At 38.6% G+C, this 15546-nt stretch overlaps 1 protein-coding gene across 2 annotated transcripts; it reads right to left on the bottom strand.

Moving 5' to 3' along the window:
- Window positions 1–620: 620 nt before the first annotated feature.
- PPP2R3C (protein phosphatase 2 regulatory subunit B''gamma) lies at window positions 621–14768 on the bottom strand. 2 transcript variants are annotated; one of them, XM_026849116.1, is made up of 12 exons: window positions 14647–14768; window positions 13414–13518; window positions 12698–12810; window positions 11768–11865; window positions 9594–9664; window positions 8720–8852; window positions 7529–7584; window positions 7379–7454; window positions 6872–7008; window positions 5120–5257; window positions 1776–1835; window positions 621–1059 (listed from the first exon to the last, which is right to left on the bottom strand). In XM_026849116.1, the coding sequence occupies exons 1-12, from the start codon at window positions 14737–14739 to the stop codon at window positions 871–873; spliced, it is 1269 nt and encodes a 422-aa protein (XP_026704917.1). In that variant the 5' UTR covers window positions 14740–14768; the 3' UTR covers window positions 621–870. The 2 variants fall into 2 exon arrangements, with proteins under 2 accessions (XP_026704917.1, XP_026704918.1); XM_026849117.1 differs by lacking the exon at window positions 14647–14768 and having other exon boundaries at window positions 871–1059; window positions 12698–12880.
- Between the last annotated feature and the right edge of the window lie 778 nt (window positions 14769–15546).

Genomic DNA, 15546 nt, shown 5'->3' with positions numbered 1-15546 from the left:
CCTTCCTTACAGTCTCATGTAGTGCTTCTTAACATACTCAATGCATTCAGCACTACCTCAAACTAATAAATAATGCAGGATTGCAACACCTCTGGCCTGGAGCTCATGAAGTTTTGTCTGAAAGTTGAAACATTTCTACAGCTTTGTTAAAGGGTTTCACTGCTTTTAACTACTGTTGTAGCTCAGCTGTACACTTAAATAAAATAGTAGCACAGGAGATTAAATTGATGAAAGCCTTTATACAGGTGTTTGGATTAGTTTTAAGTAGATATAAATCTAGTAGTTTTATTTCTGTTAAGGAACCTCTTAAGAATGAGGTAACTATTCAGTCAGTTCAATAGTTAGTTACCTCTCCTTTCTGTTAGGCACTTAAAGCAGACACACATAGAAGAAAAAGGCTTAAACTCTTTACCTCTTACTGAAGATTTTTGCCTTTACAACAAAATGCTCAACAGTGCTATCATTAGAGGAAGCCATACAGAATGCAGTAGGAGGCTTGGAATGGCCAAGTGGATACAGGCCTGTGCTGAAGAGATCAAGAACCACATCCTTACTGTCAGGGTAAATTCACATTTACAATAGGGTATTCAAATAACAACACAGGACTTGGTACACAGGGGAAAAGTCCGAAAATATTTATTTTTTTAAAAAGCTATTTTTTACCTCTTAAACACTTGCTTCTTTCATTTCAGAAATTAGTTCTGTGATTCCTGTATGTACCACATTTTATATTGGGGGGGGGGGGCACAGGGAGAAGGGGAGGGAATTAAAATGGAAGAGGCATTGACTCAGATAATTCATGTTTCCAGCTCCCAAGGGTTGGTGCATCAGACTGAGATATCTCTATGGATACACTCTGCTCCTGGTCAGTCACGTATCATCAACATCAGCAGTGTTGTCATTATCACTTGCCACAAGGACCTCTCTGTTCTCGTACGTCCAGAACCCATTCAGATCAATTAGAATGCTGGTAACAGTGTCTCCTTGACTGCTATTGATTAAGTCTTGAAGGGAGATTTTGTAAGGATCCTTAGGCTTCACCATATCAAAGATTTCATCCTATGAAAGAAAAATCAAAATCAGGGAAAAAAAACCCCTACACATTAATAAGCAGAATAATGGCTACTTTATACCATACACAGAATGATCTTTGGGTAACTAGTGCCACCTGCACTGATTTACAAAAAAAGAAAAAGCTGTTAAGTCCCAAACCATTTAGGATACAAAGCACAATAACTGGCTACAGATAGGAGCAGTGTGCTCCCACATCTCAAATAAGAATTTGTTTTTCTTGAAAGGCTTTGGCCTCAAAGTGGAAACATGAAACTCAGTTTGCTTGTATGAGCTAAGTTTTATAGAAGCGCTTGTATTTTATAAGTACTAGAACTATTAAATGTATAGTAGGCAATAATAAAGAGCTTTATAGACAGGTTTTTTTTTAGTCACTACTCTGACCCCTTCCCCCCTCTAAGGGATGATCCTGAATCATAAAATAGACACACCAACTATCTTCAAGCATAAGGCACAGCAACATGTATTTTAACAGGTACTCTGTCTATTAGTAAAGAAACTATCAGAACAGTTGCATCCCAGATTTCTTACCGAGCACTTGCTGAATAGAAAAACGTTTTCAAACCTACAAGTAGTACAAGTCAGATCATCTCTACTACTCTGCAAGTAAATATACAACAACCTAGAAACTACATTATAACATAAGTAAATTACAATATGCTTTTTCAAGTATTTCATGTAGTACTCTATTCAGTAAAACTAACCTTGACATCCTGAAAAGAAACTGGTTCTTGTCCATGGATTTTCATTTGTTCCTGAATAGCCTAGAAAAAAAGAGAAAAGTTAAGAATAGGTAGTGCAATATTATACTGACATTGAAACATTAATGCTTCTGCATCTTAAGCTGTATTGCTCTGTAACAAAGCATTCACAGTACAGCCTGCCTTCAATTCTCTTCCACAGGTGAGGCAGGGGTGAGTTAAGGCATAACCAATGATACACATCTCCAGGTTCACAGTTCTTAGCCAGTACAGTAAGAATCCAACTTTCATTACGACCAGTGTTTGAGTGCTCTGAAAATGGGCTATGCAGACACTTGACAATTATCACTCAACACTCAAAGCTTAAGACGGCCATACACTCAAACCAGAAGGTTCAGTTCTCTGACTAAGTATGAAACGCAGGCTAGGGAAAGAGAGAAGGGGAAAGACCAACCACCAGATAGACAAAGCATTGTGGCTACTCACACTTTCAATTACTTTGAAGATGGCACCTGTATTCTGGTTGATCAAGATAATATATTTGTCTATTTGAGCAACTATCCATGTATGGAACCCACTTCATGCTCTAAGTGGCCATTTCTCATTTTGAATGAAATAGCATTCCCTACTATTAGTTCTTTTAATATGGAACTATTTAAACAGCTGTATCACAAAACCTCTACCTGTGAATAACAACTCTGAACAAACCTGCTTGTTTCACTAGCACAAGCTGCACAGCCTTGCCAGCACAGATCTATCAGCACAGCCTTTGTAGGTGCAGACATACCCACACTTACGCTAGCAGAAAAACAATTCTTCACAGCCAAAAGGATGTGATGTCAAGGAAAACTTAGAACATTCAATTTCCAAAATTTTAAAGGAGGGACACATTTTGGAATATGATCAAGCATCTGCTGTAGTCGAGGAATCTTTTAGATAACTAAGCTTTTGGTAATTAAGTTTTCAAAAATTGATGCAGAGTATGTATGTAACTAGAGACATGCCAAAAATAGCTATGTCACAGTAGCCTGCGCAGAATTACCTCGTTAAATTGCTTTCATATTAGAATCACTTATGTATTATGACAACATAAAATTCATGGTTTTATAAAACACCCTTCATTAAAATCAGGAGTCAGAGACAGCTGATACAGCCCCTGGCCTCCCTGAATCCTACTACCATGTGAACAGAAGCAGCAAGTGGTGGGAATGGTGAGCTGTAAAAGCAGGGAGAGAAGATGTGTCACTGCTTAGTTTCTCTAGGGTCCTTACTATTGCCACGTCCTGGCCTGACAGTTGCCCATGAAGCATACGACACAGCTACAACTACTAAACAAAGTTCATGATGAAGTTCAAAAGGCACATGCAAGAATCCTGCCTGCACCTGCAGCAGAATAACACCATGCAGCAGTTTGCTCTAGGGTCCAGCTGGCTAGAAACAGCTTGGTAGGAAAGATGCTTGAGCTCTTGGTGAGCAAGAAGTTGAACAAGAGCGTGCAGGGTGCCCTTGTAGCAATGAAGGCAGATAAATACTGGGTTGCATTAGAACAAGCACAGCTAGCAGGTTCAGGGAGGTGGTTGTTCCTCCTGACTCAACATTTGGACATGGTACTCCAGATGCAGCCTCACATGTTTGAGGTCCCCTTTACCAGGGCACTGACAAACCAGTGGGAACCCACTAGAGGACTATCAGGATGCCTGGGGGCCTAAAGCACAGCACAGCTGAGAGGAGAAGCCTGAGATGGGGATTAATTCCCCTGGAGAACAGAAGGCTGGGGTGGTGGGGAAAATCTAATTACTATCTTCAACTACCTAGTAGGTAGTTACCAGAGAAAACAGTGAGACTCTCTTGGAGACAACACAGTGAAAGGGCAAGAGGCATTCCCATTAGACAAGATGGGAGAAAGGGTGAGGGGAGAAAAGTCTTCTCAGTCGAGTCAGGACAGTCACACACCAGAACACATTGTTCAAAGAGGCTATATAGTCTCCCTCCTTGAAGATACCTAAAACTCGCCTGGACAAGTCCCTGAACAACTTGACCTAACCATGAAACTGGCCCTCCTGAGCAGACAGTAGGAGCTGGTGACCTCCAAAGGACCATTCCACCCTAAATTATTTGATGGTTCCAAAGCACTAGAATGAAACAAATAGTTGTGGGGGTTTTGTTTTTCTTTGTGGCTTTGGGGGCTTTTTGATTTTGTTGTGGTTTGTTTTGTTGTTGTTTTGTTTGGTTGGTTTTAAAAAAAAGACTTTCCTTTTTAGAAAAGGTCTTCCAGGAAAGAAGTCTTATGTTTACAAGCTGATATGCTTGTCACCACTGTCAAAGTTCATGTTCAGCTGGAGACTTACTACAGTATAGAAATAAAATGGATATAAGATTATGCCTTGAGCAGGCCTAAATGCTTTACTTAATAAGCTGAATGAAGTACATACCTTTTTCATCATACTTTGAGCATACAGCTAAATAAAAGAACATTGTTTATTTTTACACTTATAATACAAAGATACACATAAGGAAAATTGAAATGCTTTTCCCTGTGTCTAAATAGATATCACTGAAGGGATCTTGTACATGAAGAAAGCACCACAATCATAACTCGGCCTAAACCATCCACAGCAAAAATACTATTTTACTGCACAACATTTCTCTTCTCAAGATACCTCAGGTATCTATTAAAGGAACAAGAAAAAAACAACAAAACATCTGCCCACTGTCCCCCAACCCAAAACCACCACAAGCCAGAATAAAACCAAAGAAAACCACTCACACAAACAATTTGGAGGACATTCGGTTAATTTTAACAGCAACTAAAAAAAATTAACCTTATTTTAAATCTATTCTGGGAATAACAGATAAAAATACAGAATACGAAAAATTCAAGAAGCTTTTTGCAGTCAATACAATGAATGAAGAAATCCCACAGCTGGACAGGCCCATCACTGCACATCATTATTTTCATTTCTTCTCCTGAAGTTTAGAATTACAGAGGAAATTCAAACCATGGGCAATATCTAGGTAGAACCATCACAAGAGATTTTAATAGGTAATCATTAGGTAATTTAAAAACAATTTCCATTTAAAAAAAAAAATTGGTAGAAAATATTTTTCCTAAACGAAATCAGAACGGTTAATTTCAGCTGCAGATAAAATGCTGAAAATACCTTTTGAATTCTTTCCAAGGTTTGGAATTATTTTTTTTAAATATTTTAAATCTTCTTAGAAGTAGTTACTAGCCTCCCAGTGGGTACTGGTAATTTAAAGTGATTCCCTGCAGATCTGCATGCAGAAGCTCACAGGCTGTAACACTATAAACACAGAAAATGGCCTACCTGTATAAAGAGACTTACCCTAAAGAAATAATTAAGGGAAAAAACATTCAGGTATCCTTTGTTCTCTATATCAAGCAGTTTGAAAATATATTGCAGAGCTGCAGGCTCCTTTCTGTTTTCTAATGCAAGCACAAAGTCCAAGTAGGTTTTATAGTCCTAAAAGTAGATAAAATCATTTTTATTACAGTCTTCTTTCTAAATTGATTTTGCAAGCAGGAACTTTATAATTGACAGCTATTTCATTGTAGGGGATCAGTCTACTTTCTGAAAAAGACAACATGAAATAGAAAATGGCTGCTACCAACAACAGAAACAGAAAAGTTCGTTTTTAATGACTGATGATGATAGGAAATCCTGCCATTTTAGAGGTAAAATAGTATTCCAAGCATAAATCCAAATATATACTTTAAAACAATGTTTAATACATCTTTAGACTGCTGAACATACTTAACTAGTGAAGAAAAGCCATATAAAATATCTTCATTATGACAAACAAAACATTCAGGGGCAGTAAGCCTACTGTTACCAAACAGTGAACTATATGGACAATTAAAGTATATAATCCTTAGACCAGAGTAGGTAGTCTGGCAAACCATGTGTTGGAAGTATTAGTAGACACCACAAATATGTATCATACTTTTCTTTTTTACTAGTAGTGATTCTTGATTTCCTGACCAAGCTACAGTTGTGACAAGGACAGCAATCCTTCGGTCCTATGCATATAACTCTGTCTACCTTAAACACCAGTTTTGCTGTCATTCAGAAGGAGCTTTGACAGGAGCTTCATCGAGTTCAACAGGAGGAATGCAAAATTCTGCATCTGGGGAGAAAGAACCCCATACACCACTACATGCAGGGGGCTGACTAGGAAGCAGCTTTGCACAGACGGACCTGATGGGCAACAAAGTTGAACACACGCCAGCAATGTGCTCTTGCAGCAAAGGCAGCTGACAGCATCCTGAGCTCCATTAGGAAGAGCTTTGAGGGCAAGTCGGGGAAGGTGATCCTATTCCTCTACTCAGCACTGCTTAGACCATATCTGAGCACTGGGTCCTGTGCTGGTCTCCCTTGTACAAGACAGAGACAGATCTACTATAGCAAAACCAGCAAAGGACAACTAAGAGAATCCCCCCTGACCTCAGTGATACTGTAATTCTACAAAAAACTGTGAAGGCAGCAGCAGAACTGTATAGTGAATTTGTAATTTATCATTTTTAGAGTTGAGTCACCTGAATGCAGACAACAAGAGTACCAAAACATTCAGTAAAGCTTTCAAAATAAATATAGATACAAGATTTTACTTGCATTTAGTTAGACTTCCCATTTTTCACAACTATGGAAAGCTCAGGATAAAAAACACTGTTGTCTTCATGAAGAAGCGGACAGGCTAGCTAGCTTGCAGTAGTGTCAAGTGTGCACTTGTATTTGGTTCTCTTTAAAGAATTACATGTAACTAAAAAGCACTGGTACATCTATACATTTTTTTCAACATGTGCTTTGTGTTTTGAATCTACAAGCTTCATCCTAGGCTGTCTGGATTTTTTATCACTTCTGCTTTTCAAAACAAGCAACTTGCCTTTAAGCCATGCTGTGATCACCTTGCTGTTAGAAAATTAATTTTCTAATATGCTGCACAGTCATTTTGTGTGCACAATGAGAAACAAAAGTTACTTTACCTCAAGCTACTCTTTATTTTAAAGATACTGATTATGAGACATCTCAATAAGCTGAAGTTTTTATACTGTGAACAAAGTGAAAATATGTGATTACCATTTCACCATCATAGGTTAAGCATTCCTGAAAGACACGATCCAAAAATATGTTGGTCAGAGTCCCTGTTCCATACCGGGACAGTTCTTCTTTGCTGAGCATGCCATTGTGATCTTTATCAAGGTTTAAGTACTGGCCTAGAGAGAAGATATAGAAGGCAAAACATAACATTGTAACCATGAAAAAAGAGCTAAAGGTGATGCAAGAGCATGAATCTAGCAGTCAGAAGAGAAAGTTACAGAGGAACCCTGTACCCTGTGCAACAAGCACAAAATGACAGAGGATAAAACCATGGTCAAAGAGCAACATGAAGAACCAAATTGTAAAGAAAGTCAGGAAGGTATGCTGAAAGGATGGCTACAGGAGATGAAAAGACAAGTTACCAGGAGGATTTAAAGAGACAAAACCAGAGGAAAAATAACACTAAGACTGTGACTAAGTCAGACAAGGCAGAGAGGAGAAGAGAAAAAAAAGAAAAAAAAAGCTTTCACATATAAAGGAACCTACCATAAACTCTTAATGCAGAAGGAGCAGAAAACCAATTTGTTTCCTGACTTTCTTTAGAAAGTTCTTCATCCCTTAACTAAGTGAAACATAAAAGTTAGAATTCAGAAAGAGTAAATTAAAATACAATAGCATATGCTAAGAGATCTTTACCTCTAGTAAGTCATCCAGGAAGCTGCAAGCTAAAATATCCTGTATCTTTATCTTTCCTGCAGCAAGAAAAGGAAAACACATATTAAGTCACCCAGCCAACATATTCATTTGACTGTTCTCATTTAGGTGGTTCTACTTAAGAAAATATTATAAGCAGAAAAAAAGCACCTTTTTTAAAATACCAAACACAAACAAAACCAACTCCTAACATCAAGGATAAGGCTGTAATTTAAGAGATAAAATAAAAATAGCTTTTAAAAATTACTGAATAAAATCAGCCTGATATTGGCCTGAAGAGCTAGAAAACTAGATTTAAAAAAAATGAGTGTTCAACATCAACTCAAAATGTGAAATGAAAAATGCAAAGGAAGGATGCTTAAAACATTTGTTGGAATAATAGTATCTTAAGCAATGTGATATTTTTACATTTTCAGAAACTACAGATGTGACACAAAGCTAAGGCGGCAGAATGCTGTTCTGCTGGTGCAGCTTTGACCGGGCACAGACATTGCACAGCTGTGCAAAATAATGGCATTATAAATTCACACACACACACTCTCTACATGTTTGAAATTACCTCTGACAGAGGCTACTGCCCACACAACTCTGATGTCTTCAAGTGGCACAGCTAGATCTTGAAAACACATGCAGTTTGTGACTTAAATGAAGGGCATACAAATAAGCAAACTGTTGTCTGAGGGAGCTACATCTGTAACAAGGATTAGCAGCTGTAACTGCAAACCTTTTCTAAGGAGTTTACATGGTGCACACAAATTTAATCACAGGAGAAGCACGTCATAATAAGCATTCTTGTGCATTTCCATGGCTCTGTGGATGTTCTGCCAAGCAGTTCTGTTGTTAGTTGCTGCATATTCTATTCACCCTAAACGCTTATTAGATTAGCTACTGCTAATGATGCAACTATGATGAAACAGTATCTTGCCAGTTTCTATGAGATAACTCTATAGTACCACAACAGATGAGTATCTCATAGAAATTCATTAGCTGTAGAAGTAGATTATTAGACCCATGTAAAGGTCTTCAGTGGAGATTAATCTTCAAATACAAGAGACTGATGAACCAAAGCCTTTAAAGACAACTACATATTTGAAAAACCAAGTACCTTTAGTGGAAACATTCTAAAAGTGAAAAGGCTCCCACGTACTTAGAATTTTGAAAACATGGACCTACCTGTTCTGAGAGGATCCAGAAAGAAGAAGAACTTTCTAACTGCTGTGCAGACATAGAAGGAGTAAAAAGATTTTTCTAAACCATCCAGTTGTGGCAAAGTAGGGATAAGTTCCAAAATATAGTTTTCTAAATCCTGCAGAATTAAGAAAGAAAGGAAAACAAGCTTTAAACACTACTACTGTTGCATGTTTGCTATATTCCACCTCAGCTTCAAGTGTATTTTGTTAAAAATACAATCCTGCAACAAAGCAGGAAAGAGCATGAAAATAGGCAAAAAAGTTTGTGTCTCCCCGCAAGAAATCTTAGGTCATACAGATACATGTGATGCCATGACTGAAACAATCTACAAATAAAGAAGAATATTAACAAAGTAGATGATATTTGCATGTAAATATAAATACATTCAACTGCACCTTTTTCAAATACCGATGCATAACTCCTAATTGGATTATTTTATTGCTGAATATTCTTAAATAAATCTTTTTTTGAGTGGTAACTAGAACCTTTTTATTTATTTTATAATATTAACTCGTGTTAGAACAAGAGAATAATTAATTGAGGCACACTCTACCCATCCATTTTTGTGATTTCTACTATGTCCTACTAAAACTAATAAAGTGCTAATGACATAAAACCTTGATATCTATGATTGCTTTTTCAGAGAATTACCCATGTGTTAAAAAGGCTAGCAGCATTCTCACCACTACATCCCCAGAATATAGAGATTGCTATTTATCCAAACAAATGTGCCTGCCCCAAATCTAGACTATTATATAAGCTTTTATGAGATAAGACTGGAAGAAAATTGGAGCCCTTCTGCTGCTCTGTTGTTTTGAGTGAAGACAGACAATAAGTTAATCAAGAATTTACTTACTGATTCTCTGAGGTAGCCTTGTCCTGCCACGTCATATAAACTGAGACCTATTCTTGTCTGATGAAGCCATACTGTAAAACAGAAAACAGAATTACAACACAAGAAACCTTGGGGGTTTTCAAGGCCTCACCAAAATCTGAAGTTATTCTAAAGGCCACAAGGTACTGCTGGATGTTAAGTGCCTCTCTCTATCTCCCATTTTTCTGAGATTTAAGCAAAGGCTTGATATGTACCAGCACTACTTAGAAACACCATTTTAGTCTCTAAGTTGGTTAAGAGTCACTAGCAATATACGGTATGTTGTGGCCAAGACTGCATTTTTGCATCATTGCATTAAATACGGCTGTACAATGTCATATACAGATTGCTTGTCAGATTGCTACAGCCCCTTGTGCAGCACAAGACGCTGCAGCTACAGCCAAAGGTCCTGCCCTCACTTCTGAGTTACAACAGGAGAGTTAGAATAGCACAAGCATCTATTTTCTGCAGTGAGAAGGCAAATTAATCAGATAATCTACAGGACAATGTGCTTGAGCCCATTGTTAAAGCACAGTAACAGAGATGGAGTACAGATTAGGAATAAAAACTATTATTCACACACTTAATGTTAAATTTAACTTACGTTTCATGAAGAAACAGTTTAAAAGTTCCTCTTAGGAAATATGAACTGTGCTTCATACCAACATTCATCTCCAAGATAAGTGTGTGTCAAGGTGGACTAAGTATCACTCAGAGACAACAGAGCTTATATGGTGAGGCTGTTTCTTTGTTGGCTGAAGTTTAAAGTAAGTGCATTATACACCCTGAAGCTCAGGCAGCTGCAGAGTAACTCCTTTCATCATCTGTTACCTTCCTCTCCTTTCACAGCCACACTGAAGGATATTTAGCAGTAAATACAGAGAGAAATCACTAACAATCTAAAGTACTAACTGAAAGTTCCTACAGGAATTTAAGTCTTTTCTTCCTTTAATACCTGGCCTGGACTTTAGCCCTCACACAGGATGCTGTACAACAGAAAGGATCTCTGCTACTGCAGAGACATGCTACTGAGCTAACTTTATTAGGCAATTCCAATGCTGTAAGCTAGCAAAACCAAGGATCCTTACTCAACTGACCCAAGAGGAACTTTCAAACGCACACTGTGATGGGACCTTATGTTGGCCAGAGTCTGAAAATGAAATGCGATTGAGACGGGACATGCCAAAATGCTTCCTCTCTCTAAATTTGGTGGTGCAGGGCATGTTTTTGTGTCTTTGTTTTAGAAGAAAAGTATCACCATAAATACACAAGACTTAAAACTTCTGGGTGGTATAAATAAAATAAAGAGCTCTGAAAGGATCTCTGTTGTGTCTATCTGAGTAGGTCTTTTTGAAATGCATCCTATTTTCACAGACTTTTTCACAAGTCTCCTATCCTGCAGCTTTTGGGTTTGCTGTTTGTTGCAAATGGGCCTATTACTCCTTCCTTGCATACTCTGCATGCCTCCTCACCAGGTTTTCTGCTATCAACACATCTCTCATCCCTTGCACCACAAGTTTTTATGTTAAACAAGTTGAGTCGATCTGGGGAAAGCTGCCATTCTCCCCACCTGAAGGTTCTACCAGACCTAAGAACACAGCTGCCAGGGGACAAGGCAATGAGGTAAACCTCCTTTCTGCTAGCCAGCCTGATCCTTTTAAACAAGGTCTAATACAGTTTTTTTAAAAACAAAATTGCATTTTTCAGCCCAAGTGGTTATTTATAGTAAAAAATAGCTGAAAATATGGTAAAGGCTATAGTGACAAGCACACTTAGATAACACCACTCTGTAGAAGGAAAAACAGCAAATAAAGCAATGTGCTGGACAGTCTGATCACAATGATTAGGATCACACTCACCACATAACTTTACTGTTGTGCTCTTCATAGTACTGCCTCAGTAAAGGATATCAGAACGGCAAAATACATAACAAACAGATGAAGGATATCTCTGGCTGAGCAGAGAGGTGGATTTCAGAGGCAGGGTGCACTCTCAGCTCCTAGTAACCGGAAAAAATTCCCAAGCCTCCAGGAAAACAGCATTATCGATCAAGGGCTAGATCTCTACTGCTGTCGAACAGCAAGTAATTAATAAAGCTTGAAGTAGCCTTGAAAATAAAACAGCTTGTCATTAACACAGAAGAAGCATCAACTAACCTTTTCGCATGACATAATTGAAAAACTGCATGATAGATATCCTCCCATAAGGATCATTATGGAGCAATTTAGCAAAGATCTTGGCTGTGAAGAACTGCCTGTAAAACAAACACAAAGCTACTTCTAAGCATCTAATTACACTGCACTCACAGATCCAGTTACAGTATCCAGAACTTACACTTTAAAATACTGTTTTAACAATACAAAATGTGTTCTGTGTATTCAAAGACATTAATTTGCTACACTACACCTGTCAGGTGGGATCCTACCAAGTAGCAATGGCAAACTCCAGCTGCCTTTGCTGCTCATGAGACAATCTTCAGTGATGTGGGAGTTTTGAGAGCTTTCATTCACTTTAATTTCTATTTAGCTGAATATATTTGGTAGTATATTTAGTACAATATATTCCAATGTTCTATAAGGATATGCACATAAAACGAATTGCCACTACTGACAACTAATCTGCTTCTGCCCCAAGCTCAACCAAAAAGCTATGTGCACAACAGCAGTCTCCAACACAAGCATAAAGAAGAAATATTCTCCATATGCTGTACACAGAACATCTGGTAGGAAATTTTCCATCAGAACATATTAGGGAAGGTTGGGCAATATCACTGGAGACACAATTTCCTCTTCAAATACAAAATGGGCTGTTTAAGTAGACACGAACATCATAAAAATGCTCATGCTGGTAAGAATTTCTTCTTCAAAGGATGCAGTACCCCTCTTGCAGACATCTCTATCAAAAGTTCCCTCAGTGATGTAGGGCAATACACTTTGCAAGGATGCAAATCAACTAGTTCATCAATAAGTACACAGACATCATTTTTATCTCACCATTAAACTATTTCCATCTATTTTACCAACTGAAAGTTACAGCAGCACTTAGGTTTAGCCAAAGTAAGCGTATACAAGGTAATAAAGCCTTACTTGCATTTAGATCCAGCTTTTTCACCAACTTTCAAGAAGTTCTCATAGTTGATCATTGCTTCTTCCCCAACCATTGGTGATGTCTGGTGTTTGTCCAGTAGAAACCACAGGTTCTTAAAAGGCATTTACATTGGGTTAAGAAGATATCTCTCTGGAGATGTCAATGTGCTTAAGACAGAGCATCTAAGAAATGCAGCTAAAATGTGGTTTTGCTGCAAAGTTATCTCAGTTAATCAGCACATACCACCAGTTCAGGCACAGAAGCAAGCAATGGGTATTTCCACTGCTCTGAACTGGTGTTAAACACACACACAAACTCTCTCTCTCTCTCTCAGTAGGACTTTTAGGGTCACATCCATTTTGTCTATGCACTGCAGTAAACTCAACCATCTTTGGAGTCTCTCTCAGCGATACGTAAACAGAACTTATTTCTTCTTCTGGGCCCACTAGAGAAATTGTTGGAAGTGCTGGAAAACCAGAAGCCACTGATTTAGTCCTCATATATATCATAGAGAGGAAGCTTTACGCTGACATTACCATGCCAAGACTATGCAGCACTTCAGCTTTAGCTAGCACTTCACAACCAGCCAATGTGCCCAGATACAAAGCACCTTACCACAGGATTCTGTGGACAAATAAGAGATAATTAAACTTTGCAGAAAGAAGAAGTCTTGTCAGAAGTCATTACGAGACATACAGAGAAAATATTTTCTTACCTGCAGCTCTTCATTATCCAACAGCTCTCTACTTTTTCTTTGCAGAAAAACTGCTCTAGATTCTTCTCTTAATTTCTGAAGCAAGACTTCATCTTCAGCTGGCAGCTAGAAACATTGTGGTGTTTTAATTTTCTGTACAGTGGTACCATTCAAAAATTACATATCTAGCAGGTGCTCTTAGGTAGTACTGACTCACACACTCTGATGAAGCTGTTTATTTGACAGAAAATAACCTACCTATCAGAATGCTGTAGGGTACCTGCTTTTCTACAGGAATATCACTTGCATGCTGTCTCAAACTATTTTAATATTGAAATATTTATTTAAAGCAGGACATCTTTAACATGAGAAACAGAGATGTACCTTGTACCTGATAACCCATCCAGTAAGCACTTTCTCACAGCTGCGACATTGGAGGGCTCACACATAAAAGACATTTACTACTGTGTTTTTATGCAGGACAGAGCAGCATTTTCCATTTTGTGGTAGGCCTGACTCTCAAAAGCGTGAATGTCTGCTAGACTTATTTTGAGCAACAAAACAGATGGAAGAACACTTGGCATGAGAGTTTTGCTGATGTTTACATACAAAACTGTACAGCACTACCTTAACTTGGATGGTTGTGTATGTATTCATTGAATGAAAAATAAGTACTTAGGAACTTAATGGACCGAAACTCATGATCCTAAGCAATATGGGACCATGTGAAGTTAGACAGCAGCTGAGAGGTCATGTTAACAAGTGCCAGCAATATTCGGTATTTCCCCCGTCCCAATCTGATTAATTTTACACATAAACTGCCAAACCAAGCGTTTCTGCTGGATGATGCAAGCAACAGACCTGTCTTTAGTCCAAGACCAATAACCCACCATTTCATATAGCAGCATCTCATCATGTCTAAACAGGAAGATATGGACTTATAATGCTGGTATGTCAAAAATTAGTTAAATCAGGAAGTTTCTCTGAATGACAAGAGGACTTCCTTTCTTTAGTAAACAGACAAGCCTACTGCCTGATTAGCAAACCATTTCACAGCCTCTGATGAGATGCTTAGTAATTATTTGAAACTGCTGAAATCCACAATTGTACAAAACAAAAAATTATGCTTAGCAATCCATATGATTCTGATTTCAATCTACTTAAGCTTCTGAAATTGAAGTGTCCCTTTGAATAAGCACAACTTTCCTTATAAAACAGAACAGTCTCTTGGTGAAATTTATCTGGATACCTCACCCTGTAATAAAATCGTGGTATGTTTGTATACGATGTATTGCCACTTTTTCTTCCTCCTTTCCATTCCATGTAATATTTTGTGAACAATTCCATTTCTTCATCTTTTAGCTCTTGTTCGCTCTTTTTGGCTGATTAACACAGAGAAAAATTTTGATGTTGTACTCCAAACAGTTTTAATGAAAAAAAGAGATTCAGAAAAAGGAGTTATTGCTGAGGCTTATACAGCTATGCTGTTTAGTAACACAAACATTAGGTGGAAATGAATGGAGCACAAGCTTAGACAACAGATAGATGGAACTTGTCACATATATATTCTACCCGAGTATCTACAAAGCACCTCTTTCAGTAACTGGACACACCTGATTCTCCATAGGGTATGTGACTGTAACAGACACACGGTTACGACTGACAAAGCAGGTACATTTTTGGTTTACAGTGGTAGCACTGTTTAAAATACTACTTACTGCAAGTAGCAACATAAAATCATCTTTCACTCTGGAACATTAGGGATATCATTTTACGTATGGGCAAGTTCTCTGCTGGCTTACTTACGAATAGTTACCAACCAAGCTGTCAGAGGGGTCCGTACTACAGACAAACCAGCCTCTCCACCGCCACTGCCCAGGCGGCCCCTCAGTGCTCCTCAGCCCCGCCCCTGCTGTCACCAACCCCTAAAATAAAGGCGTTTGTTTCTCGGCAGGACGAGCCCGAGACCCGCCTGGCCCCCGCAGCAGCCTGCACACGGGGAACTAAAGCAACAGGGGACACGCCAACGTTCGCCCCACCACCCCGCCAGGCCTCATCCCTGTCACTGCGGGCACCGGCGGCCGCGCTCGCCCACGGAGGCACCTTCCCCGCCCGCCCCCCGCCCGCCGGAAGCGGCTCCAGCGCTCCGCGGCG

Source organism: Athene cunicularia, assembly GCF_003259725.1.
Source record: "Athene cunicularia isolate RWA chromosome 5 unlocalized genomic scaffold, athCun1 chr5_part1, whole genome shotgun sequence".
In the NCBI taxonomy this organism is placed as follows: Eukaryota; Metazoa; Chordata; class Aves; order Strigiformes; family Strigidae; genus Athene; species Athene cunicularia.
This window is presented reverse-complemented; position numbering and strand designations above follow the sequence as displayed.